The sequence below is a fragment of the Dipteris shenzhenensis genome, chromosome 7, assembly GCF_047967505.1.
Source record: "Dipteris shenzhenensis isolate YYH24624 ecotype China chromosome 7, Dip_SZ_1.0, whole genome shotgun sequence".
NCBI classification, from domain to species: Eukaryota; Viridiplantae; Streptophyta; class Polypodiopsida; order Gleicheniales; family Dipteridaceae; genus Dipteris; species Dipteris shenzhenensis.
Genome location: NC_141602.1, coordinates 26,295,665 through 26,323,470, shown reverse-complemented (window position 1 = coordinate 26,323,470; position 27,806 = coordinate 26,295,665). Strand labels below are relative to the sequence as shown.

General features: G+C 44.3%; 1 protein-coding gene across 3 annotated transcripts; it reads left to right on the top strand.

Moving 5' to 3' along the window:
* On the top strand, nucleotides 1–27,465 carry TPR3 (Tetratricopeptide repeat (TPR)-like superfamily protein). 3 transcript variants are annotated; one of them, XM_087376950.1, is made up of 10 exons: nucleotides 17–122; nucleotides 242–400; nucleotides 555–648; nucleotides 757–807; nucleotides 989–1,165; nucleotides 1,330–1,512; nucleotides 24,510–24,629; nucleotides 25,160–25,293; nucleotides 25,530–25,583; nucleotides 27,402–27,465. In XM_087376950.1, the coding sequence occupies exons 2-10, from the start codon at nucleotides 258–260 to the stop codon at nucleotides 27,418–27,420; spliced, it is 975 nt and encodes a 324-aa protein (XP_087233076.1). In that variant the 5' UTR covers nucleotides 17–122; nucleotides 242–257; the 3' UTR covers nucleotides 27,421–27,465. The 3 variants fall into 3 exon arrangements, with proteins under 3 accessions (XP_087233075.1, XP_087233077.1, XP_087233076.1); XM_087376949.1 differs by having other exon boundaries at nucleotides 1–400; XM_087376951.1 differs by lacking the exon at nucleotides 27,402–27,465 and having other exon boundaries at nucleotides 1–400; nucleotides 25,530–26,399.
* The last annotated feature ends 341 nt before the right edge of the window (nucleotides 27,466–27,806 follow it).

The following is a 27,806-nucleotide window of genomic DNA, read 5'->3' as shown; positions in this document are numbered from 1 at the left end:
GGGTCTTCTAGCACGATCACTTCATTGCTGTTTACATTTCGAAGACTTGCATTTCGCAATTGCAGTTGAAGGAAATCGTGTTTCTTCCCGGCCGATCAGCAGCGTTCCTGCAAAGATTTGAGGTCCTTCTTAGAATCAGCACAATTGCCAAAACTTTCTTAGTCTTTTGAATCAAACTCCGACTCAACAGAAATTCTGCAAACCTTGAGGTTTTTTTATAGAATCTGTTACTTTGCACTAGCTTGAAAGATTTAGCTATGGCGTCCGAGGAGCCCGATGGCGTTGTGCAGACGCTCAAGGACCAGGGCAATGCTCTCTTTAAGGCTGGTAACTTTCTCAAGGCAGCCGCTATTTATACGCAGGCCATCAAGGCCGATCCCTCCAATGCCACTCTTTACAGGTCTGTATCTTGTCCTTTGTTTGCGAAAGCATGGATGCTTGTTTTGAGCATAGAGCATTGCAAGCTTTGGTTTGTTTTTGCTTGCATTCGATCATTCATTTGAGGTTTTATTGTAACATGTACAATACTTTTGTCTTCTTGGTTCTTTCCGCAGTAACCGATCAGCAGCATTTCTGAGCCTTCTAAAAGTAACAAAAGCGCTTTCAGACGCAGAAATGACAATCAAACTTAGACCTACGTGGGAAAAGGTGCCCGCTTGACTGAGTGTCTTACATGCTTTTTGAATTGACAAGATAAAATTTCAATGGTTCCCTGCCATCTGCCGGTCTACAACTCTGATGCGGTTTGCTTTCTAGGGCTACTTTAGGAAAGGATGTGCGTTGGAGGCGATGGAACGCCTCGAAGAGGTATCAAGAAAGCCCCTAGTATTGTTTGCCGAGCGCTGCTTTTTTAGGGGAGGGGTTTTACTTTATTGTCATTTATTCATAATCAAGTTTTGTATTTTCATATGATCAGTGTTGCACGACATAATTTCAGTAGGTATGGTTCAATTCAATTGGTTAACGTCGTTATCCGGGTCTGTTGAAGGCTCTTGCAGCTTATCGAGAAGCGTTAGGACAAAATCCGCAAAGCAGTGAAGTTTCAACCAAGATTAAAAGGTTGTCCCAAGTAATACGAGAAAAGAAACGGGCGCAAGAGAAGCAGGCAGCGAAACCTAGCGTCCCAAGTACCGATAAAAGTTTAGAACAACTGAAATTTGAACTCGTATGGCGTTATATTGTTTGAAAAAACTTCCAAGCTTCATTTCTGGACTTAAAATATTGACCTGCGTCTTCAAAAAGCAGCTTTCAACTGCATGACAAATCTGCTTCCTTCTTGAGCTTTCCAAACTCCTCCCTAACCTGGTGATTGAATTTTGACCAATGCAGGTTCAGAAGGTCAACAATGGAATAGTTGGAGAAAACGTCTATAAATTTTTTAAGGAGCTTCTCGATCTCTCTAAGAAAGATTGGTGTGATAATAATGGAAAGTTGGAAGCGAGAGTTTACTTCTATTCGGAAAAAAGAAAAGAGAATTCCCAGGAAACTGTCCCAGTTGTAGCTGTGGATAAGGTAAGGAATCATATCAAACTCATGCCGTCAAGGGACGTTCGCTGTAATTAGATAAATTCTCCCGTTTCATTTCTAAATTTTCTTAAATTCTGACAGTCAGAGGTAGCTGTCCTCAAAACGTTCAGAGCCCAAATCAATTGTTGCTACTGTCTTGCACAACCTTAAGCAAATTAGACTTTTTTACGTCTAGTTTAAACTTAAAGGTGGTCTCTAACTTCAATGATCTGTGGGGGTAGACCTTAAGCCTGGTCTCCTATCCGTATGGGTGTGAAGGAGCACTCCTTGCGGTGAGCATGACACCTTCTGTATCAGCCCGTAACGGCTAAGCAGTCAGCATTCAATAAGAACAACATAATTGACTTTTGTATTTAAAGATGTTTTGGACTACCTGCTTTCTGTTCAGTCTGTCTGAATAGAACAAACAGTCTCAATGAGGGAGGACATACCTGTGAGCTACACACAGTCTTCATCCATTTCGAGTTAGAAGCCTTCTAGCTGGCATGGGCTGTCATATGTTCCCAAGGTCATTGATGTTTTTCTGTCCATTCATGATGCTGTTCCACTTGAGGTACCCTTTGACGGCAGCATTGTTACCATGAAAGATGTTTCATTAGATTTTGAAATGTGAAACGTTTAAAACGTGGGGCATTTCATTCCTTAATGTGTGCTTTGGTTGTATTCTACAATTTATATATTTAATGCAATGGGGTAGATTGCATTGGGACTAATTTCTTTTCAGTTCTTAGGTTTGTTCTGTTTTTGGAGGTCAACTGCTCTTAGGTAGCTACAGGAACAGCAGTCGCCTACAAAATGCCTTCAAACCCTCATGACAGTTTGAATCTCATGACAGTTGGAATGCTCATGAATATGATCCAGAATAAATATCAGTGATTACTTGTTGGGCTAGCTTGTGTGCTACACCCAGTTCCAATGCCTCTTTCAAGTTCTTTGCAATCTATATTCAGCTACAATCTGTTCAAGTGAATTCAACATCCAAATTCTATTTAGTTTCGGTTTTTCTTCCATCCCTTATTTTATTATTATTTACTATTTTTATATTCAAAATAAATTAATAAATAACTTATTGATAAAAATAAAAATGATAATAATTGCTTTCTTGTGTTTGCATTGGTGTTTCATTTGTTTTCTAATTTTATGTTAGTTTCCTTGTGCTAGCATTACTGTTTCATTTGTTTTTGATATTTAACCTCTCTCTCTCTCTCTCTCTCTCTCTCTCTCTCATTTCTTTCCTTATTTTCTGCATTGTTATCTTCCTTTCGCTATCAAAAGTTTTTTTTGTTTAGGTTGGCATATTAAAGCTTAGTAAGCAATGGGTTTACCCAAGAGATTTTGGAACCTTTCAAAGCCTAGATGTGGGTACTGATGAGAACATAAGTGTACTTTGCGTACTAAGTCATTTTTATTTTTAATTTTCTGATTCTCTCTTAATTTTGTTAAAATTGCTCACAAACTCCCCTTCTTTCCTTTGTTTTCTTTGCTTGTTTTATTTTGTAAGATTGGATATATTCTAGTCTTATGAAGCAATTTTCTCGTCACCTTGGCGGACGTGCTAGCTCTATAAGAATTTTCATCCACGTGGTGCCTAGTGCTATGCTTCATTGATTTATCTTTTGAGATGTGTATGCCTCAGCAGCTTCCTTATCAAATATGGGTGTGAGTCCTTGCATGCGTCGAGTGAGTATGCTTGCTGAGTCTCTTTTTCCTTTTGTTTGTTTTGTTTTCACTTCTTCAATGATTTTTGCCCTTTGGTTATGCTCTTACCTCTTTTCTTTTTGAGTTAGTTGATGCTTTCTCTAGTCTGGCTGAGTTTCTTATTTGGACGCGTGCTATTTTTCTTGGGTTGCTAAGCTTTTCTTGGCCTGCCCTCTAGGGAAGGCCTTAGTAAAGGCACCCTCCCTTGCGAAAGGGAAAATTCATTTTTCTGTAAATTTTCATTGCTTTTTTTGTGATTGGTTGGGACCATTTGATCTCCACCATTTCCTTCCTGTTTTCCTCTTGTTTCTATTTTGGGCAAGCCCAGTGAATGACATTCACCACCTTTCACTTTCTATTTTCTACCCTAGAATATCTCTCTCTCTCTATTTCTCCCCGCCCCCCCACTCTCTCTCTCCCCTCTCTCTCTCTCTCTCTCTCTCCAATTCATCTTCCCCCCCCCCCCCCTCTCTCTCTCTCTCTCTCTCTCTCTCTCTCTCTCTCTCTCTCTCTTCGCTTTCAGCCCTCTTTTCCATGCTATGCATCCAATTCGTTTTCTTTTTCGATCTTGGGCAGGCCTTATGAATGATTTTCATCATTCAACTTGTTCCTTTCTTTTCCTTCTTCTATTATTTCTTGTTTCTCTCCTTATTCTCCTTGTGGTGTATCGGGTCCTTCTTGGACCAAGGGCTTTTTGTGTAGTTTCTTAAAAGATTCTTAGTACAAGGGACGGGATTCGAACAAGAAGTCATGGGCACTTGACTACATGCTATTGCTCGATGATCTCTCAAGCGTATTGAGCAGACTCTTTAGGGCCCCATTGCTTGGTGGCAGCCCCGCTAAAAAAGAGGGGGGTTGTGGTCAGTACCACCTTTTTTAAACCTTGGATTAAGGGGAAGGACCACCCTCCTAGGAGAGGAGGTGCTAGAACCCTCTCATGATGAGGAGGAAAAGGAGGGAGAGGAGTGATGTGACGAGGCAAAGGAGGGAGTTGAAACCCTCTCACGATGAGGAGTCGAAGTAGGAAGAGGGTTATCATGATGAAGGGATCCAAGATGTTGATCAGCCTTGCTCGATCCTCTTGTTATCAAAGTGCTTCCCCTCATCTCTAGTGTCATTGGCAATGCTTGAAAGAAGGACCCTTTGTCCTCAATAGCGATTAAATTTGGTTATTTTCGCTTCGCCCCTCGACTCATTGGTAGCCTTTTGCTTTGAATTTCGTCCACCACTCATCCTCAAGATGAACCTTAGTTTCTTGTAAATGGTGCCTAACCTCCCCATTAATCCTTTGGTACATTGGAGGATTGATAGAAAGTACATCGTAATGAATAGGCACACATCGAAACATTTTTGGCCTTCTGAGTTTGCACCGCATACAACTCATTGCAACATTTGTTAGAGATAGTTGAGTTGGACACCGACTGCATGGTGCACCCTTAGGTGGGCCTGGTCTTAAACATCGTCTTGACTACTGAAAATTTGAACATGACTTATACACATTTCGACTCTCATGAGGTACATTCTTTTGACTCTTCCTCCCATTGTTTAGCTTCTAGACATGTGAGAAACCCATATGGAGATAGATTTGATTTCTTAGCTAGATCAAATTTGAATAAACTTCATGATTTTGGGAAAAGTTCTAAGATGGACTATGTTAAAATTGATATCGTTATACAAATAACAATATAAGGGTTAAGACATGTTAGGAGGAAACATCTTTGCAGCCCTCAACCTCTTAGTGCTATTCATACACCCATGTAATCTATGCTATCTATAATATTCATGGTAGTATTATGCTTTATCTAGGCTCACAGAAATCCTTCTTATGTTTGATGGAGACTCACCGTCTAGGGCAGATCTGGATTGGAACAGACAGACATGGTGTTGGCCATCCTTTGGGCCACATTTGTGGAGCAGCATCCTACTGTCGGTGTAGTGTAGGCAGTGAGTGCACGTTCTATCTACGTTTTGGTCCTTTCATTGGACATCTCGGCTCATTATTTGGTTGCATATCTTGCTGTCTACTCCTTAGATATGAGTATGGTATTCATTTACATGTATGTCTGCACATCCTGAGTAAGATGTAGACTTCTCAGGTGTGATCTCACCTTCCACTGTGTGTTCTTATATGGTGCCAGATGCCAGGATTTGAGCTAAAGATACATGCTTGATTTTGCAACACTCCCATGTGCCAGCTTGCTGATGTCAACTGCCCATGTTGCAGTGTTGCATGGGCTGTCGGCACGGCAAACTGCCTACATTGCAGTCTGCATCAGCTAGGGATTTCAAGAGATTCTTTTTCTAGGAGAAAGTTGCAGTTCATAATGCTTTAATATCTAGCAACTATAGTTTGTGTCCAAGGGAACACATAGCACAATTATGAGAGCCAAATTACAAGTGCAGTTTGAAATAGTATTTTTGATGAGTCTTAAAATTTTGTTAGGAGATGGTGTGAAAGAAAGTCTAGAGGAGATTTATTAGCATGTTTTTGTGCACACATAGAAAGAAAGAAAGAATCTTGAGAAGATTTGCTCGTTGGACATATAGATACGCACAGCTTAGCAATCATTTGGTACCTCTGGACATAGATCTGTAGCAATTTGCAGATACTACCTATAGCTTGTATTTGTGAAGGAGATACTGATTGAATGAATTAATGGCATAGCATTAGTTGCAGATTGCCATTTATTCCTAAAATCAGGCTCTGTGAGGCAATATGCAATTTGCTTTGAATATTGTGATTAGCTCGGAATAGGAGTAATCATCAGTTAGGTGATGATTTTGTACAAGGATCTAGGCAAGCCGCAAAGGTTTGCGCCCAATCGTTTGCATGTTGAAGATGCTAGGGAACCTACATTTGGGTCCTGACAAGCCAGTGGGACGAGCAAGAGCTGTTGGTATGTCGTACCTTAAAGTGAACTTTTCAGCTCGCAAGTATGTGAGTAGCAAGGCAATGAATTGGGTTCATATCAATCAGCCCATGTGGGTAGACGATTTTTGCAGTAAGGTGTTCAATTAGCCTAAATTCATGACGATTCAGCATTGGAGGCTTTTTTTTCTGATTGCAATTTTCTTTATGGAGGTTGGGCGTAAAAAGTGGGAGCGATTTGGAAGGTGGATATATCTAAAAAAGCTAAAATTTGCAGGTACTCTTTGTGAAATGGAAAATGTAGCTTTGAAGTTTAGCGCGGGTTATTTTAGTTGCATGACTTACTTTTTGAGCAAGCAAACTTCTAAATTCAGTGGTAGAACTTATTGGGCTTCAAGCGCCTTTGTTTTGGAAGCATATAAGGGGCTAGGGAGGCAATTCATCTTTCCATGGAGCAAATAGCTCTTGGAAATTGATTGTGTGATTCCTGGGCTAAATTACAGTTTTCCTGGTATTCGTTGCATTCCATCCGAAAAAGCATCAATCAGTCCACGACATGTTGGAGATACTCGCTGTTAGCTGGGCTTGTCTAGTTACAGCTTGTCCAATGGAATCCATTTGGATTTGTGGAGCTAGACCCTAGAAACCAGCTGTTTGGTTGGGTTTTATGGAGATTCCTTATCCTAAGAATACCTACAATTTGGGTCAGAACGGTTGGATTTTGGATGGAGATAAGGTGGGGTAGAAGGGTCAATGCCCCATGTGTGAGCCCCATATGAAGTGGACTCGGAGGGTTGACGTATTTGTGGGACACATGGGTGTGAGTGCCATGTGTGCACAGCAAAGAAGTGTCACAAGTCCCGTGAGGATGTTCTGAGGACAGCCTGGAGGATGCCACATGGGCAGCATAAACAGAAGCAAATAGATCTGTGAAATGGGCAGCAGAAGCATGGGCCGCATGAGCAGCCATGTTGGCTGCAGCACGAAGTGCACCTTAGAGATTGCATCTGGCCCTGGAATAGGGCAGATCTGGGTAACACAAGAGGGCCATGGCTGGGCAGGTAAAGTGTAAAGGGCCAAACTGGGGGCTTATATAGCACAGGAGGAGTTGGCCTGCAGAGGCTGGTTGGCAGCCTATTTTGAAGCTCTTGCTTCAGAGAGAGGTTCCCAAACACACCCCACAGTAGAGGTTAATGGCAGCAATCCCACAGGAGTCTTCATAGAGTTTGCAACGATTGTCGGGAGGACTCTTTTGGGCCAGCCCACACTGCTCTGAGGAGTTCGAGTCAGCCTGCCTTGTGGCACCTGGAGGCTTGAGATCAGGAGGGTTTCGTGCTGGTGCAGCGGACACACATTGGTTCGGTACAATGGGATAATGGTCCCCATTGAGGCATAGGCAGGATCGAGAGCCCTATCTCATTTGAGAGGTGTAGGTATATAGATACTAAAGATTGACTCTGCCACCAGAGTCTTGGTGGGAGGGTTTGCATAGAGCCTCAGCACCTCTATGATGGTATGGGCAGTTTTTAAGGATCGGGGTACCTTTGAGGATCCAATTTTTGCATAGATTCCTTGTATCAGAGTGGGGCTCGGTGGCCTTCTTCAGCCAAAGATAGATGGAGACCCAAAGATGGCTCAATGCCTTTGAGGATCCAATTTTTGCATAGATTCCTCGTATCCCTCCATACAAAGTGGGGCTCGGTGGCCTTCTTCAGCCAAAGACAAATGGAGACCCAGAGATGGATGGGGCCCTAAAAATGCTTGAGTTGTAGAGGATTAAGGTACTAGACTCTCTGGTCAAGGATTGGACGTTGACCCAGTTCGAGTCTTGGCAGGATAGGAGGGGTTGCAATGGCGTTTCGGTTGTGGGTGGGCTGGGCTCTTCGTGCCCTATAGTGGGATCCGAGAGAGTGGTTTGGCCTTCACGTGGAAGGAACTCGGAAAGGGTGGTGGAGGTGCCCTTCTTCTCGAACACAACACACATTGGTCGTCGCCTTCAGCTGGAAGCTGCAGCCTAGAGGTTAAACGCCCTCGGGAGTGTGGCACTGGGTTGAGCAGCAGGTTCCCTAGGAGCTTATCTCTAGATTTTGGTCACACTTGTTGACCAGCAAGGCCACATAATATTTCGTTTTTGTTTTGGGCAATGGCCCATGGAGGTTTTCCCATTGGTCCATTGTTGGAGCAGATGCACGTAGATGGTAGATGCCACCGATGCAGATAGAGATATGGAGATGATCCTGCATTGGCTTTGGAGCTACCTCACAGCACAAAGGATTTGGATGGGGCTCGTCCGATTGTCGCCATGACATTGAGGATGCAACGGGACCTCCATGGGAGTTGGCTTCTTGGCTAACGAAGGGGGGTCACGCCTTCTCTATCGATCAGGTCTCTACAGCTTAGAGGACCCCAGGGTCAGCGGGTCTTTTGGATAGAGGTACAAGATGCAATGCCTCCTTCCCAACAGCGCCCTATGCCATTGCTAGAGGACAACTATGGTAGACGGTGTCCAACGTCACCGGTTGGAACATCTAGGCTGCCCATTGCAGTTTAGTGATAGGAGGCCACCAGGTCTCCCCGACAGCCACCCTAATTGCCATTTGGCAAGACATCATCTACACCCCTGTAGGAACAAAGTGGAGACAGGTTGTGAACACAAGTGAGCAAGAGTGCACAGACAAGAAAGCATGTTCAAATGAAACAATACAAGTACTTGGTATATATAGTACCCAAGTACTATTGGTCAACCATAGGGTTGACTTTATGCCGACAACACCATATCTTTGAAATCTCTTACAAATTCCCCCTCAAAGATACGGCTGAAAGTACCCTCGAAATGTCTCAGGTGTACCATGTAGTACCTAAAGTACCATGTGTTAGAAACTCACTGTGCCCACCTGTGAGCCCCCGATTTGAGGGGACAAGGGGCAGTGAGAGGTAGGAGGGCTGGGAGAGAGACTCAGGCCAGAAACAGAGGGAGGACAGCATGGCAGAAATAGGCGACCAGCACACGGGCTGGTCGCTGCCTGCAACAGCAGGTATATAGGGGCTGTAGGCCTCATGTGGAGGCTCCTACAGCAGCGCAGACTGGATGCACAGGGCACCCTTATATAGGGGCCTGTGGCAGGCCAAGTCGGCTCAACCAGGGCCACTGACCAGGGCCAACCCTGGGTGGTTTAATGGGGCCCATGTGGTTGGCCACCAGACAGGGTACCGACCCTGCTGGTCGGTCATCTGAAGGGGCCTGGGCAGTGCCTATAAAAGGACCACTTCTCCATTCACTCCAGCATCCAGTGCGAAACTGAAAGCCCCTCTCCAAGGCTGTGTTCTGCACTCAAATCTGGAGCAGTTTCTGAGAGAGAGTTCATCATTGTTTTCCAGCACCTTGCTGAGTTTTGTATTGCTCCCTTGGAGCCATTTTCTGCCCACCATCCGGTGGATGAATATACTCTCTCTCTCTCTCTCTCTTCGTCTATATTTGTGAGTGTGTGTTTGTTGCCTCTGTGATCATCTATCTGAGTTGAGTGTGTGAGAGTTGGAGAGATCTTGGGTGGAGGATTGAGTACATGGTATTAGAGCTAGAGGCTCTCAACTCTTCTTCATCAAAGCACTCTCTGAAGGAAGGAGTCCCTTGGCAGAAGGGCGATTCTGTTTTCAGCTCAGGTTAGCACGGGAGGTCAGTACATCTTTTTTGCTTCAGTTTTTCAGTTTGCTATTCACCGAGATGGATCAGCATTCAGAAGTCTCTACACCCACTACTCGTCCTTCCTCCTCCTCTAGTCATCTTCCTTCTTCATTCATTCCCCATTTTGGTGAAGCTGGAAAGCTCGATGGGACGAACTATCCAATTTGGAAAGTCGCCATTTGGTGGCACGGAAGCTATGGAAGATAGTGATTGGGACCGCGCTATGGAAGATAGTGATTGGGACCGAGATGAAGCCGGAGGACATTGTGGACAAAAGAGGTGATGTTTTATTTGAAGCAGATGCGGATGAACTCAGTGCATGGGAGGAGAGGGATGCTCAAGCCTTAGCAATGCTAATTGGCACGACAGCAGATGCTGTGATTCCTCATATCCAGTTGGCAGAGACGTCTTCAGAGGCGTGGGCCATACTGAAGGAGCTGTGTGAAACCGATAATACAACCCGTATCATTACTCTTCAGCATCAACTTTATAATCTTGATATGAATGAGGGTGATAGTGTGCATGACCATCTGACAAAGGTGAAAGTTGTGCGGGACCAGCTCGCAGCGGTTGGTCAGAGGGTGGACTTGAGTCAATTGGTGTTGCTTACACTCCACAAGTCGCCGCGGAGTTTCAAAAGTTTTGTGACTACGGTCACAGTGGGTCAACGGACTAAGCCAATCGCCTTTGAGGAGCTTGGTCCACTCTTGCTTCAGGAGGAGGTTCGAGAGAAACTCTTTACGTAAACCGACGAGAAGGCATTAGTGGCCAAAGACAAGCTTGGAAAAGGCAAGCCAAAGGAGTTCAAGAAGTCAGAGGACGTTGACCGAAAGAAGAAAATGAAGTGCTTTTACTGTGAAAAGCTTGGCCACTCGGCCAAAGAATGCCGAAAGACGAAGGCGGATTAGAAGTGGAAGAGAGAAGCCAGCAACAAAGAAGAGCCTAAGAATGATTCTGCCAATGTGACGACTGGACAGTTGTTTTTAATCAGTGAACATTGTTCAGCGTATGCAGTCAGTGAAGGAAAAGAGGGTTGGTATGTTGACAGCGGTGCTTCAAAGCACATGTCTAACAGAAAGACCTGGTTCAAAACCATGGAAAGTACACACCCAGATTCCAAAGTTTCTGTCGGGGATAGCCGGACATGTCCTGTGAAGGGCATTGGTAGCATTCCTTTCATTACGACCGCGGGTGAGGAGAAGGATATCTCTAGAGTACTTTATGTACCCAACCTTTGCAAGAACTTACTGTCTGTAAGTCAGACGGACAAGAATAACATGTGAGTTCTCTTTGAAGACGGCAAGGTCACCGTGACATCCAAAGCAAATGGACAGATGGTGGCCCAAGGAGTTGAAGAAAACAAACTGTACCGCCTCAGTGCAATGTTGGTTCATGAAGACAACGGAAAGTCCAAACTTTGGCATGAGCGCTTCGGTCACGTCAGCTATGGAACCTTGGCTGAAATGTCAAAATCGAAGATGGTGGATGGACTTCCACCTATTACAGGCAATGATGGTGTCTGTAGGGCTTGTCTAGAAGGCAAGCAGCACAGGAACAAGTTCCCACAAGAGGCCTCGTTTCGGGCCAGCAAGCCACTTGAGTTGGTTCATGCCGACATTTGTGGCCCAATGTCTACAGCATCGTGGGCAGGATCTAGGTACTCTCTTCTCTTTGTGGATGATTTCAGTAGAATGACCTAGGTGTATTGTTTGGCTAAAAAGTCACAGACTTTCGAGAAGTTCAAGGATTGGAAGGCCAGAGTTGAAAAGGAGAAAGGGGAGGATGTCAAGATGTTCCGTACAGACGGGGGGGAGAATTCACCTCAAATGAGTTCAACACATTTTGTCGCAAGCATGGGATCAAGCGACAACTCACCACAACACATACTTCTCAGCAAAACGGGGTGCCGAGAGGAAGCATAGAACCACCATGGAGACAAGGCTTGCTATGCTCCGAGGGAGGAACCGTTCTAAAGCCTATTGGAGTGAAGCTATCAATACAGCCGTACACATTCTCAATAGGACCAAGACGAAGGCCGTCAAGGACAAGACTCCATATGAGGCATTTTATGGTAAGAAGCCCTCTATCACTCATCTTCGCATTTTTGGTTCTAACGCATGGGTGCATGTGCACAAGGAAGACAGGACCAAGCTTGATTCCCAGAGCAGAAAATGTATCTTTGTTGGGTATAGCGAAGAATCCAAGGCCTATTGACTCTTCGACCCAGTAAGGAAGCAGATCCTTATCAGTCGGGATGTCGTCTTCAAGGAAACGGAACCTGAACCCCAAGAGGAGCCTCAGATTGCGGAGGAGGAGATTGTTCAACCCTTGAACCCACCCCGCCCCAGGTTGACCATCCAAGAAGTGGCGAAATCGGAAGCTGATGTTCCACAAGGTATTGAGGAAGAGCATGATGTTCCAGAAGCAGTTTTAGTTCCTCCTTCCAATGAGAAGCAGAAGAGATTGCCCCAATGGTACCTAAGAACATTGGAAGACTCTCGGATCACCGATATACCTGAGAGTAGCAGGTCCGGATTGCGTCGGTCCCAACGTCTTAGGAAGACCCCATCCGTGAATTTTGTGTTGGTGGCTCAGCTTAAAGAGCCAAGGACCTTCAAGGAGGCGAAGGACAATCCAGAATGGCAAGTTGTCATACAGGCAGAGATGGATGCTATCTTGAAGAACAATACCTGGGACTTAGTGGCCAGGCCCCCGCGACGGAAAGTCATCGGCACTAAGTGGGTATACAAACTTAAATACAAATCCGACGGCAGCTTGGATAAGTACAAAGCAAGGTTAGTGGTCAAAGGTTTTGCTCAGACTGAAGGCATGGATTTTGATGAAACTTTTGCTCCCACAGCTCGCATGGTTACTATCCGGACAGTGATTGCCCTTGCTGCCCAATTCTAGTGGCCTATTTTTCAAATGGACGTGAAGTCCGCATTCCTTAATGGAGGAGGAGGTATACGTAGAGCAGCCACCGGGCTTTCAAGATCCAGGGTCCCCATTAAAGGTATGCAGGTTGAAGAAGGCGTTGTATGGGCTGAAACAGGCCCTGAGAGCTTGGTACCAAAGGATTGATGTATTCTTTCAGAAGATAGGGCTAAGTCGGAGCCCTTTTGTTTCAGAAGATAGGGCTAAGTCGGAGCCCTTCTGAGGCAAACCTCTACTTGTTCATTGAGAAGGGGTTGCGATTGGTACTCATCCTCTATGTTGATGATCTTATCTTGACAGGTGACCATGTCAAGAAGATTTCTCAGGTCAAGGAGCTACTCATGTCTGAGTTTGAGATGACTGACCGTGGGTTATTACACTACTTCCTTGGGATAGAAGTAAAGCAGGCCAAAGACAGGATCTTCATTTCATAGGAGAAATATTGCAGAGAACTTCTGAAGAGATTCCAGATGGAGGATTGCAGGACAGTAGAAACTCCCATGGAGGTCGGGCTCAAGCTAAGTGTTCATGACATACCCTAGCCGGTCGATACTCCTTTGTACTGACGATTGGTAGGAAGTTTTGCTTTACCTTACCAATACTCGACCTGCCTCGAGAACAGATGGAGCACCTCATCAGACGTATGGGGATTGGCCCACAGTTGTGACATTGAGGGGGGGTGTTAGAAACTCACTGTGCCCACCTGTGAGCCCCCGATTTGACGGGACAAGGGGCAGTGAGAGGTAGGAGGGCTGGGAGAGAGACTCAGGCCAGAAACAGAGGGAGGACAGCATGGCAGAAATAGGCGACCAGCACACGGGCTGGTCGCTGCCTGCAACAGCAGGTATATAGGGGCTTTAGGCCTCACGTGGAGGCTCCTACAGCAGCGCAGACTGGATGCACAGGGCACCCTTATATAGGGGCTTGTGGCAGGCCAAGTCGGCCCAACCAGGGCCACCGACCAGGGCCAACCCTGGTTGGTTTAATGGGGCCCATGTGGTCGGCCACCAGATAGGGTACCGGCCCTGCTGGTCGGTCATTTGAAGGGGCCTGGGCAGTGCCTATAAAAGGCCTACTTCTCCATTCACTCCAGCATCCAGTGCGAAACTGAAAGCCCCTCTCCAAGGTTGTGTTCTGCACTCAGATCTGGAGCAGTTTCTGAGAGAGAGCTCATCATTGTTTTCCAGCACCGTGCTGACTTTTGTATTGCTCCCTTGGAGCCATTTTCTACCCACCATCCGGTGGATGAATATACTCCCTCTCTCTCCATCTATATTTGTGAGTGTGTGTTTGTTGCATCTGTGATCATCTATTTGAGTTGAGTGTGTGAGAGTTGGAGAGATCTTGGATGGAGGATTGAGTGATTCATTCCCTCCTATTTTCTAACACCATGGTTGCACAAATTCATCCAGATGAATATGCAACCTATGGGAGTACATGAAAACAATGTCTTTGTGAATCACTTCACAACCCCCCTTGACATTGTGAGAATGTCTCTGATCCCCAAGCCATGTTGATGTTGTAAGAAAAGATTTGTTGACAGGGATTTGGTGAAGATATTCGCCACATTGTTCTCAGATGGACAATAGATGAGATCAGTGAAGCCATCAGAAATACAATCCCGTACATAATGATAATGATTTTCAATGTGTTTCATGCGAGCATGAAAGACAGGATTGTGGGCTATGGCAATGCAACTCTGGCTGTCACAGAAGATAGAGTTTGCTTCGCCATCTTGTGCATGATGCAAGTCATGCAAAAGCTTCCTTAACCACATTAACTCCATAGTGGCTGAATCTGCAGCTTTATACTCTGCTTCATTGGAGGAAAGAGAGACTTGCTCTTGCTTCTTACTGAGCCATGAGATACAGGTTGAACCCAATGAGAAGCAATAGCCAGTAGTGGACCGTCTGTCGTCAATGTCCCTTGACCAATCTGAGTCGGTGAAACCACTCAGCTCTAGATCACAATCTGAAGCATAATGCAAGCCAAGAGAGAGAGAGTGTCATGGACATATTTGAGAACCCTCTTTGCTGCATTCCGATATGTGATCGTGGGACAATGCATGAATTGGCTCAAAAGCCTTGTGGCGTAGGCAATATCAGCCTGTGTGGAGCATAGATATATCAAACTGCCAACCAACTGCCTGTACAAAGTGCCATCAAACTTTTCAGCAGCATCATGCTTACTCAGCTTGAGTCCCTTTTTCAATGGACTAGCCACAGGCTTACAGTTCTCCATTTTAAATTTCTGCAATAACCCCTTCCAATACTTTGTCTGTGACATAGAAATCCTATCATGGGTCTGCCAAAACTCAATGCCAAGACAATAATGCAATAGGCCCAAATCTATCATGTCAAAGTTGTGACATAAAACGGACTGCACTGCTGTAATTTGCTGCAAATCACTGCTAGTGAGTATGATATCATCCACATATAGTACCAACATGACCAATTCTTTTTTTTGCTGTAGAACATACAGATTTGGCTCTGTATGAGTGTTTACAAAGCCCTGGGACATCAAAAACTGATGTATCTTCTGATACCACGCACGAGGTGCTTGCTTCAGCCCATATAGAGCCTTCCTGAGCTTGCATACCTTGTGCTCTTGTCCCTTCACCTCAAAACCTTGGGGCTGATGTACATAGACCTCCTCTTTAAGATCTCCATTGAGGAAAGCGGTCTTGACATCCATCTGGTGCACTGACCAACCATAAAACGCAGCAAGAGAGATGACAGAACGAATGGTGGTCATCTTGGCCACTGGAGTAAAAGTCTCCTCATAATCTATCCCCTCCTCTTGTGCATACCCCTTGGCAACCAAACGGGCTTTGTATTTCTCAACTGTGCCATCTGAATGGTATTTCACCTTATAAATCCATTTCGTGCCTACCACATTTTTCCCAATGGGCGCATCAACCAAGTCCCATGTGGCATTCTTCTCAATGGATTTAATCTCAGCTTTGATAGCTTTCTGCCATGCCGGATTATGCTGAGCATCCTTGAAGCTCTGAGGCTCATTTTCAGCTTCTATCACTGAGGTCATCAAAGCAAAATTGACATTTTTCTGATTTTTCTAGAGTGCTGGCCTTGGTTTTCCCCAAAGTAGGCTGATCCTTAGCATCTTGAATGGTCAACTTGCCCAACGTGGAATAGATTTCTCTGCTGGACCACTTGGGGCTGCATCAACATCTTTAGTGGCCTCACGGCGTTGATAATGTTTTCAAACATGAGACTATCTATTCTCAATAATTGGCTGCAAATCTGAAACATTTGAGGGAGAGCCATCCTCAATATGTGGCAAGCCATCTGAACTATGAGAAGTAGAAGGGAAAGCATCAAGAGACTCCATCTCATCATCCTCAAATTGGATGATGTCCAAAGGGGTGTCATCGTATGGTGGCAAGTGTGCACTAGCGGGCTGCATGCACTCATTCTCAGCAAAGGGAACATCTTTGCTGATTATTACCTTCCTGGTAGCGGGATTATAAAGCCTAAATCCCCTGCTTTCAGTGCTATATCCCACGAAAATGCATTTGACACTCTTGTCATCAAGCTTTGTCTGATGTGCATCTGGAACCAAAGCATATGCCATTGAGCCAAAAACTTTGTAATGGTTAACCTTTGGCTTAAAGCCATACAAAGCCTAAAATGGAGTCATATTAACCAAAGCTTTGGTAGGGCATTTGTTCTAAATGTAAGTGGCTGTCACAACTGCTTCTCCCCAAAAAGCCTTTGAGACTCTCTTGAATTTCAACATGCATCTCGTCATCTTCGTGAGAGTACGAATCTTCCTCTCAGAGAGTGGATTATGCTGTGGTGTGTAAGGGCATGTCAAGTGATGTTTAATCCCATGCTGCTTCAAAAATCCCTGGAATGCATGTGACAGTTACTCTCCCACTCTATTTGAGTTGAGTGTTCCAATTCTAGAATTGGTTTGGTTCTCAGCCATAGCTTTGAACTCCTGAAACCAATAGAACACCTCAGATTTTTCCTTCATGAGAAAAAGCCATGTGAACCTGGAGAAGTCATCTATAAAGGTCACAAAGTACCTTGCTCCTCTATGCGTGGGAATAGTCATGGGGCCACATACATCACTGTGCACTATCTGCAACACTCTGGTTGCCTTAACCCAATTCTTGCCTTGTTTACTGAATGGCAAGCGATGCAATTTGCCAAGTGCACACCCCTCACACTTCATTTGCTGGTTGCTGCAATTTTGGCATTCCCTGAGTCATATTATTATTGTACAAGTAGGACAATGCCCTATGATGGACATGTCCAAACCTGGCATGCCATAAATCAACCTGGGAAGTGTTTGCTACAGCCAATACCTTTTGATCATAAGGTTGAGCATCAAGCTTGTATAAGCCTCTGTCATATGTGCCTATTGCTACAACCTCATATCCTTTCTTTGGATCCTTGATCCTGCATTGGCTATCCTGAAATTCGACCAACATATGTTGATCATGGGCAAGGTTTGAAACTGAAATCAGATTTTGCCTCAAATTTGGAACATACCAAACATCTCGGATATACTTTTCCCATTATCAAGCTGAATGGGAATGTGCCCAACTCCGATGATGTCTTGAGAAGCATCATTAGCACATGCAACTTGTTTGCCATGAATAGGTGTGATGCTCTCAAACCACTCTTGGCGAGGAGTCATGTGCTTAGTAGCACCACTGTTGATATACCATGTATCACTTGCAACAAGGGAAGCATCCCCTGATTGATTTTCAGCATTCAATGTTGGGATATCTCAAGGTGTATGCCTCAGGCACACCTTACGTTTCTATGTGTGAGTGCTAGAGGCACAGTTAGGTGCCCACAAGCACAGTTAGGTGGTGGAAAAGCCACATAGGATGATTGAGTGAATCTAGGAGCAGATTGAGGAGATGATTGAGGAGCTTTGAGGTCATCAGTGATGTCAGTGACCTTGTATGAGGTGCCTACTTAAGGACCTCTTTCTTCTTCATTCTATATGCAAGTATTCTGATTTTGTGTCAACTCTACTCTTTCCTTTCAGTATTCCAACATGGTATCAGAGCCATTTGATCCCCCTTGAGCCCATTTCTGCCACATCATCATCTTCTTCTTCATCTTCTTCTTCTCCATTTTCCTCTTTCTTCCCAAAATCTTTGAGAGCTTGGTTCTCCATCTACAAACGACCATTGCCCAAACCCTCTGAGCTGGAAACTCCTCTAGTATGGGCGAACTTCCACCTGCAAGCAATTGAAGAAAAAACGTCTGTGGTGGCTGCCATTCTCCAAACAACGAATTTCTTCTGTTGCTCAATACTCCCTGCATACTCCGCCATTGCCTGAGCCCTCTTAGGAGTAGATGGGCGACCTCAAGACGAAGATTTTGAGCCATTTTTCAAGTCATTTGGTTCAGTAACGAGGGAGAAATCGTCAAAACTCAGTTTCAGCCTGTAGCAACTCTCCCGGGCAAAAGTGCGCACCATTTCGTCCAACCTCTGTGCTGGACCTTCTCTGGTATATGAGCTTTCTTTTGCTTCAGAAAGCCCTCTTTTCCTTGCTTTGAAGAGTGAGCTACAAGCCCTCCAAGTTCAGCTTTTCAGTTTTGATAGTTTTGGACAAGTTTTTGAAGATGATGCTACATAAAATGCTACTCTAGCATTTCTGGTTTTTTGAAGCTTTCAATAACTTCAGTACAAGTGTGGATTCAGTTTTGTTTTGACTTGCTAGACCTGGTTTTGATTGGAAAATGTTTATTTCATCCACTTCTATGAAGCATGTAAAAGGAAGCATCATTGTTTGAAATCTAGTCACTACTATTTGCTACATTAAATGCTTATATTTTGAAGCATTTCAGTTGTTATTCTAAGCCCTGTAAGAGAGAAGACACTACCCAATACTTGGGTTAGAGCCTCTCATGGCTTGCTTATGCAAAATATGTGAAAAGCCAAAACATAAAGCAATGTCTTGTTATGCTACAAAGGATGAAAATGCCAACCTGACTTCCTTATTGAAGATTGCCAAAACAATGGTTGCCAAAAAGGAAGCAAATACAGAGATCTACACTCTCATGGCATTTTTATTTGACTCCAAGTACAAGAAAAAGATGAAGGTCAGACACCTAAGATATGCTTCTCTACACAACTATGGAGATGACAAGATAATTGTTCTCATGAAGGATATGACTTTCAGATCCACTTGTTCTATCATAGTACCATCTTATAAGGCACTAGACACTGCCCATGTGGTAAGACCTTGCCTTGACATGGATATTTTGCCTCCACAAGATGAGGCATCCCATGAAGATTATGCATTTTAAACTCATCTCTATGTATGTTCCAGATCACTCTTTTTATGTCAAGGTACTCAGCCTGGATAGTCCTCCAAAATGAATGAAAATAAATTATTGTGTGTTGTGTTTTGTGTGTTTTGTAAACACCTCTGGTCACCTTATGATGTAGGCCATGTGTATGTTTTGTTCCATGGTACCTCCTGCAGACATTGTGTGCATGTACATGCAGGGGAGATAACCATTGGAAGGTCTTTATGTATCCCTTTCTGTTAACCTTACACCCAAGGGAACCCTTGCTAGCATGAGAACCTAGCCATAAATTTATCCTTGACCACCATGAGATGGCATAAGAAACTATGAGACTAGATGTATCCTCGACATAGCTTGAGGCATTCCCTTGAGGGGGGGTTTGTTGGGATATCTCAAGGTGTATGCCTCAGGCACACCTTACGTTTCTATGTGTGAGTGCTAGAGGCACAGTTAGGTGCCCACAAGCACAGTTAGGTGGTGGAAAAGCCACATAGGATGATTGAGTGAATCTAGGAGCAGATTGAGGAGATGATTGAGGAGCTTTGAGGTCATCAGTGATGTCAGTGACCTTGTATGAGGTGCCTACTTAAGGACCTCTTTCTTCTTCATTCTATATGCAAGTATTCTGATTTTGTGTCAACTCTACTCTTTCCTTTCAGTATTCCAACATTCAAATCCCCCGTGGCATCCATCTTCTCATTAAATGCAGCAAACACAAAATCTCTATCACCTTGGGCAAGATGAGCTTCACCATGTGCATTTGAAGCACGAGTTTCAGTAGGGGCAACAAAATTATTGCTAGAGCCGTCTCTTTGCCTTTTCTTTTCATTGGCAATCCTTTTTTGACACTCTGGCAAGGGCAAGCTAGGCGATGCCAAGCCCAAGAAGAAGGGTGACAAATTCAAGGATGAGGGGGATGCTTTTGATGATGACAATAAGAATAAAAGAATGAAACAGAAGAAGTGCTTCTATTATGATATTCCAGGAGATTTTGCAAAGGACTGTTGAAAGAAAAAGGAGGATCAGAAGAAGAAGAAAGATTCCGATCAGGATTTAGAGGAGACAAAAGCACATGTGGTAACAGGAGAGCTTTTCGTGGTGACATCCCTATGTGTTACCGAGGTAAGGCATGTAGACCTCGGAGTAACAGTAAGGACGTTGGACATTGAGATGTTGTTAGAAGAAGAGTTGGATGCCTTTGTGAGAGTGAAGGTCAACATTGAGTGCTTGGATCTCTCTAGGTACTTGGCTGGTAGCATTGACATGAGGAGGATTCTTCAGAGGGATCGTTTGGATTCAGGGCCAGATGAGAGATGTAAGATTGAAGGGGGCATTATAGAGGTACACAGGGTGGTTGGGTGTGCCTCAATGAGGTGCATGGTTTGCAATCAAAGCAAACAAGCAAGCAAGTGGATGATTTGGTATGTACATTCTTTGTATAGTCATTGTACCTTTATAACTTGTTGTGGGCAGATTCTGGGCTTTGCATTTTTCAAGTGATGAGATGTTGGATGGTATCTGTTGTTGGAAATGGAGGAAACACTCTCTAGACTCACAACCTATGCGGAGCTTTGTCTCACACTCAATGATGCAAACCACACTTGAATCAGGGACATTGACTTCCAACATATGCCTCCTTGGAAGTAAGGGGAGGGAGGCTTGGTGCTTCTTCGATGCTTGGAAATAGGGTTCCAGAAGGTGAAGATGGTGGACTTGTTGAAGCCTTTGTGGTGGAGACGGGGAATTATACAAGCTTAGAGTGTGCTGAATTCAGAGAGATACTTGTTTGAGTGCTCATTGGGAGCTCATGGTCCAGGTATTCCATTTTGATTGGACCTATGTACCAGGATGGTTCTTTGAAGGAGAGCTGGACTTGGAGGAGCAGGAGCCACTAGTCAAGAGACCAAAAGGTGACGATGACCCTGAGGTGTTCCATAGGCTCCATCATGGGAGCTGACGATTTGTTCATCAAGGGATTGGGATTGGCCCAAAATAGGTCGGTGAAAGGGGGTGTTGAAGTTTAGCTGGTCACTTCCCCATTTGTGAGCCCCCATTTGAGGAGAGCGTGGGGGAAGTGGACCATGGTAGGATGGGGCTGCCACATGGACAGCACACAGGCTGTCATGTGGGCAGCACACTCATAGAGAAGATGCATGAAAAGGGGCTGCCACATGGCAGCACACAGGCTGCCATGTGGGTAGCACACAAAGGAATGCACCTGGCCGTTTGGAGTTCCTTTAGAGGAGACAACTGGTACAGAACTGCCATGCGTCTGTCAGGAACAAAGGGGCACAGATTTGCATCCAGTGTGGAAGCTGATGTCAGCTGTACGGATCTGTACGGGTGCTTTCAGAGCATGGTAGGGAGCCTGGAGCAATCAAGTTATCTACAGCCCAGTCTGGTTTGGGACAGGGCCATCATGCATGAGAATCAGTACGGGTAGGTAGAGATGGTTGGAGCTGTCTGTATGGAGCAGTACGAGAGGATCCAGGGCAGGAGCAGGTCCAAATCAGAGGTGAAATGCCCAGGTCTGGTAGGTAACCAACTAGAGCAACACATGGACAGAGGAATAGACCCCGACTGGGAGTTGTAATGGCCTGGGCTAGTGGTTGGATGCCACGTGGCCAGGCGGGTCAGCAAAGACCTGGTCAGGTGCAGCCAACCCCACAGACCAGCAGGTCAGTTGGTTGGGCTGGTCCATTCATTTTGGAGAGCATGTCTGGTTGCATAGTTGCACGCTGAAAATGGAAATGAGGGAAACGGGAATGGCAGAAATGCAGGAACGGAGTTTCCAGCCCGAGCCGAGATGGCAGAATGAGAAACAGCAATATGGTACAATTTATGCATAAAAATAAATTAATGAGGAGAAGGGGGAGGGAGTGTTAGAAATGATCCAACAGAGGTTTCGCACAGCGGAAGACTGATAGTAATGCCCAGGAGCTCACACAGTTTGGTGTGGGGTGTGGAATCACAAACTTCTTCAACTTATGTGCATAGAATAGATTGCAGACTCATCCATAGACAATGAACCAACCAGATAGAGAAACCACCAAATTAATATATTTCCGTCCAAAGCTATGGACACAATACAAAAGAGATCGATCCAAAGTCCCACCAATGGTGTGGTCCTCTGATCTTACCTCAAGGTCCTTCTCCTATCTGCCAGTTATCTCTAGACTCAAGCCCGTGTGCTCCACCTCGAGCGTCTGTAGACTTTCCGTCTAGAATGATCTTCTCAACCTTGCTGCCTTGAGTGTCAGCCTAGGTAGGCAGCCCTGTGTGAGCTAAGTCTGCAGCTCCTCAGCCCAGTTCACCTCCTGGTCATACGCCCAACTGGTGCTGCTCTGCTGCTCCTTCCTGCTCCCTGAAGTGCTGCTCTAGAAGATGAAATATGAGGGCACAAAGGCCCTCCTTATATAGGGCACAAGGCCCTCCAGAACCAACCAACCAGCCAGCCCTAATTGGGCCGACTGGCTGGTCTGTAGCAGCCCTAACCAACCGACCAGATGGTTGGCTGGTTGGCTGCCTATCCAGCCCTATTTAGGGCCCTTCTCCAGCCCTTTGTTCCATGCAGGACCCAGCCCCTTTGGACTGCTTACCCCGCCACCTGCCAGCCCTGTTTGCAGGCCATAGACCTGCCCAATACCTGCTGCAACAGTGCAACTCCATGCTGCTACTTGATCCGCCTCTGCTCAGCCCTTGTCCGGATCCTGGCGCACCCTGCACACCTTTCGTACACTGCCCTGCAGCAGCCCGTACTGAGCTGTACAGTGGCTGTACCCTTGCTGAAGTCATCCGCCATGTGTCGCCATGTGCAGAGCCTGTTTGTACCATCTGTCGCCCTCTCTCTGGGCATACCTTGCCCTAGGTCTCCCTCTCCCATGCTTCTCCTCATTTGGGGGCTTACAGATGGGGAGGTGACCTTTCCAACAGGGAGAGTATGAGGAGTAGGAGGAGGAGGACTCAAGGAGAAGGATGGAGAGGAGGAGGAGGAAGAGTATGAGGTGGGGGTGAGAGTATGGGGACTCGGGAAGATGAGGGAGAGTATGCGGAGAAAGAGGAGGGAGAGCAAGATAATGAGGAGAGCAGTAGGAGGATGGAGAGGCTGGGGTAGGAGTGTGGAGAGGCTAGAATAGAAGAGTAGAGAGCGTAGGAGAGTGGAGAGGCTAGAGTAGGAGAGGGTAGGAGAGTGGAGAGGCTAGAGTAGGAGAGGGTAGGAGAGTGGAGAGGCTAGAGTAGGAGGATGGAGAGGGTAGGGGAGTGGAGAGGCTAGAGTAGGAGAGGAGAGAGGGTAGAGGAGAATGGAGAGGCTGGAGTGGATCCGGGACGATGTAGGTGGTGAAAAATGGTGTGACGCGGCAAAAAATCCTGTTCAGGGTGCTTTAGAAAAGTAGGCAACCAGGAATGGTGTTTCGCCATTTTTGGAAACAGCTGGCGCTTCCGTTTCCTTTGGCCGAACGAAATGGCATTTCGTGCAACTATGTTTGCTCGGTTCATTTTGAGGGCTGTATGCCCTATAAAAGGGAGCCCTTGGGGCTAATTCATCATCGATTTGGAGCATCACTTCAGGAGCAGATTGGAGCAGCAGATCAGCCAGACTTGGGCCATCATCCCAAGAGGACCAGGAGCTGCGAGGAAAAGATATAAGTGCTGCAGACAAAGATCAGAAGGTGTCTTCATCCTACACTGACTGTTAAGGTAGCAAGGACGGATCAAAGGGGGAGCTTGGGCCTCACCATTGGCTGCGTTTCAGAGCAGCAAGGAGGTCACGCACCTAGGTCTAGCGCTGCCTTACTTGTGGCTGTCCAGGAGGATCAGCCTAAAGGTTTGTTTGTGGGGCACGGCGACAAGGCCCACCTAAGGTCATAGGGAGCATGCAGGCTGAGTGTTTTGGGAGTGCCATGGTGGTAGGAGAACAACACTGGGGTGAACATCTAGGTAGCACTTTGCTACTAGAGGGTGACATACTGACATTGCTTTTGTATTGTGTCCGTAGTGGAGTTGGGTTCTCTGAAAACAGGCTGGTTGAGAACCAGTTTTTTATCCTAGCATTTTTTCATGATCAGCACCCCATGGTTGACTGATTTTTATGGTTGGTGTTTTTCAAGCATTAATAGAAAGTCCTTGTCTCTATGACAAAAAGAGGTGGACTTGTGCAAGTTTAGGGTTCAATATTGGATGTTTGCGTCTATATGGAATACAAGGGGTAGCCATGGTTGGATATTTGATTATAGAAGTTTAATTGAAGTTCTTTGGATGGCTCTATAGCTTTTGCAGTTTCTGATTTTATGCTGTACAATTGACAGGGAAAATTTGAAGCATTATAGTGATTTATGTGCTCTGTTTGTAGAAAATAGAGTGTTTTTGTGCTTTGTCTCCCCCATCGTATGTCTTAGTTTGTTTTATCACTGTATGTCCTGGATGCTTGTTGTCACTGTCCTGGGTGCTCGTGTTATTAGTACTAAATTTGTTAGTTTCTTGTGTTTCTTGGTGACAGGCATTTGAATCTCCAGACACTTTATCAAGTTGTGTCTCTTTCCTTAGGCAGCATGCAGTTGACACTTCCTCCATAGCAGCGTGTTTGATTGTTTCTAAGAAGAGCATTGCTTTCCCCCAGGTATCAAATTGTCAAACGTTTTTTCATGTTGAAGCATGATGCAAAAGAAAGGATTTCTACTTGTAATTCTTTCCACCATGCATTTGGTTGGTTATTTTCACTAGTGATGCTTCTCGGACCTCTCTCTTTTGAAATCGCTTGACTTTTGCCCAGAAATTTAGAAGTCTTGGATTAATTTATAACTCTCCCCTTACAATAGGTTTTAAAAGCTGAATCTCTGTTCAACTGTCTCTTGAACATATTTCTAAACAAAGGCCTATTTCTGAGAAGGTTTGTTTTACAATTCTAAAAATATTTTACAAGGCCTATTTCGGATATCATGTCATCCTTGATCATTGTCATCACATGGTTCGCTGTGAATTTGAAATGATAAACAAATGCTGAGTTTACTGCTGATGTCAAACAATCATGATCCAAGTGGCTGTCAGTGTATGGCCTTGTTTGTGGGCCTTCCAAAGGGGAATTGACAATGCAAGCTGCAATGGAATGAAACTAAAGTGCTCCTTAGTCAGTTGCACCCTTTTGTGCAGGTATGGAAGGGCCAGGGATCCAGAAAATGGAAACTTGGTCAGTCTGATGGTTTTTTTGTGCAATTGGAGCTGTCTTCTTGGAGAAGTGTATGGTTTGTTCCTTGTACATTGGAGAAGGGCCAACATATGTGTAGGTATGGAATTGATTTTCTAGATGCATGTTTCTCTGTTTTTGGAATCCAAATTCCTGTCGATGCGTGTTCCTGTGTTGCCATCTCCTTTCTGCATCAAAATAAAGTGCCAATGACTGGTTGACAATAAATATAGCGACTTGGACTTTTTCCTTATTAATTTTCTGTAGCTTCACTTTTACACAGATGGATATGAAGGGGTCTTTGTCTGTTGGTATTGATATATCTTTTTATTTCAGGAGTCCAGAGGAGCTGGAAGTTGATGCACATGCAGTTATTGCACCGCTTTTCAGGTGACCAGATGATGTAGCTTGTTTGCCCGTGCGAGTCATCATGTTTTGAACTAGGGCCTTAGAGAAAGTCTTGTCTTAAAACAATTTGTTTTATCACTTTTTGTTGCCAAATTTGTGGGAAGTTGTGTGCGGTGTGTGAGAGACAAATGAAATGAAAAGGCTATTTACATCCATGGAGACCCAACAGGATCTACAGAAAATCCAGAAAGTCCATAAACTCAGTCCTCAGTTCAGCTCTACAAACTTCCATGTATTTAACAGTGTAACATGGGTCGTAACAGACAGTTAAAACAAAAGTTGTCACACCTCTCAACCGTACATCTGTGGCATTAGAAGGCTGGGGCCAACATTTGTACCTGTTTGATAGCTCATAGATTTTCTAGGATTCACCTCATATCGTTGCCTACGTGAGTGGTAGAGTTGAATGGCACCCATGGGATCAAATTTTTTGTTGGCATTTGATGATACATTGTTGCCAAGATCAAGACCAAATGGTTCAAGAGATCATTGTGCGTCTTTGAACATGTTGGCATAGATCAAATCAACTACAAATCGTGGCATAAAAAGATCAAGAAAGTAAATACTAGATAATCACTTGCTTTCTTCCAAAGAAAGTAACATACTAAACATCCCTTGCTTTTTTCCAAAGAAAACACGTAATTACTTGTCTATGAGTGATATAGCGCTTGTTAGGCGTGATCCATTGGCTGACTGCCGTGGAAGGCAATGAGCATCAGTCTAATTGTGATTCAACATTTGTGGGGAAAAGATGCATATGGCATATCTGGTACATTTGGCATTTAAATGAATCGACCATAATATTGGCAATATTGCTTGATAGTGATATAGCTGACATGGTGTCATTGTAAGAATTTATGGCTTGTTCTATATGTTTGGGTGCCCAATCTCATATTGAATTGTCCTACATTTTGATCTCCAAATTACTTGATTGTAGATGTTCTATTATTTTTTATTTTTCTCATTTACTCAGCATTTTATCAATTCTCTATAAAATTGTAAGTCTTATGAAGGTATATATAGATGTTCTTTCATAGATTGCAGTCTTGATGGACATTTTATAGCATAACTAGCACCCGTCGAAAAGTTGCCATGCACCCGTCAAAAAGTTGCCATTTGTGAATTGATCTTGCACTCGCTTCATATAAGCTTACATGCTCATAAAAGGGTTTGCATATTTGCTCGTGATGGGCATGTGAACCTTTGCTATGGCTTTTGCATTTCTGATTGAAGTAGTATGAGCTCATCACAAATGCCATCAACATTATAGAGGGGATTGCCATAAGCAATTAGTAAAAGATTTGAGTAATTGACTTTCAAACTTGCTAGAAAGTTGTCATCATTGACTTCCAAGTCCAATCCTAAGTTGCCTAGTTTTTTTTCTTTTTTTGGCTTTTGTATTGGGATAAGCATTCTTGACTCTGATGTTTGTTTAGTTTCATTGTTTAAAGTAGCAATCTGATCATCATTAGCATTGTTGGGCATAATATTGTTTAGAAGATATAATTCTTCGAATTTGGCATATACCCCCTCTTGTGACATTGTGCAGTAGACGTCACACTTTAATAAGTTTTCTAACTAAATTGCATTCGGCTTCAATAATGTTTCTTGCATGTTGCTTAGCATTGATTGGTGCACGATTAATAAATCAGATTCAAGTGTCATTGTAGGCAGCCTTATATTTCATTTTTATGATAGCTTAAAGATGTATGTCAATGTTAAAGAGTTTTCCATTCTATCATCTATTAAAGTTGGAGGATCTTTATATGATATCATTCAGCGTTTGGGTGCTCCTTGTAGGATGCTTATCCATACTTGAGGTGCTTTCTAATGAAGAATTACCAACCTAGAATGACTCTTGATGGAGGCTTTATGATGTTCATTGCTTGAGACTTCTATTTTGTTTTTCTCCAATTGATCTATAAAGGATCTTGTCTTCTATAAAGTGGCTAAGTATTGAACTTGAGAGGCTTATTTGACAAATACAAAAATTGTTGCTAGAAAGGGTGACTCTTTTGCACCAATTATATGCAAGTACACAAGGAATTGCATTAAGAATAAGTGAATAAATGGTGTAGTGACAACCACTTAGTCGTCACCACCTTGGCCTCTTGCTAATATAAGTCAATTCTAGATGTAGACAACGACACATTTGCCATAATCTATAAACCTAATTGCCATAATCTATAAACCTATTTGATTTTT

Excerpts from the sequence above, each read along its gene's own strand:
- TPR3 (XM_087376949.1), top strand. The coding sequence starts at position 258 with ATGGCGTCCGAGGAGCCCGATGGCGTTGTGCAGACGCTCAAGGACCAG. Across the intron at positions 649-756 it reads TTAGACCTACGTGGGAAAAG|GGCTACTTTAGGAAAGGATG; the intron begins GTGCCCGCTTGA and ends TTTGCTTTCTAG. Across the intron at positions 24,630-25,159 it reads AGAGCATTGCTTTCCCCCAG|GTATGGAAGGGCCAGGGATC; the intron begins GTATCAAATTGT and ends CCTTTTGTGCAG.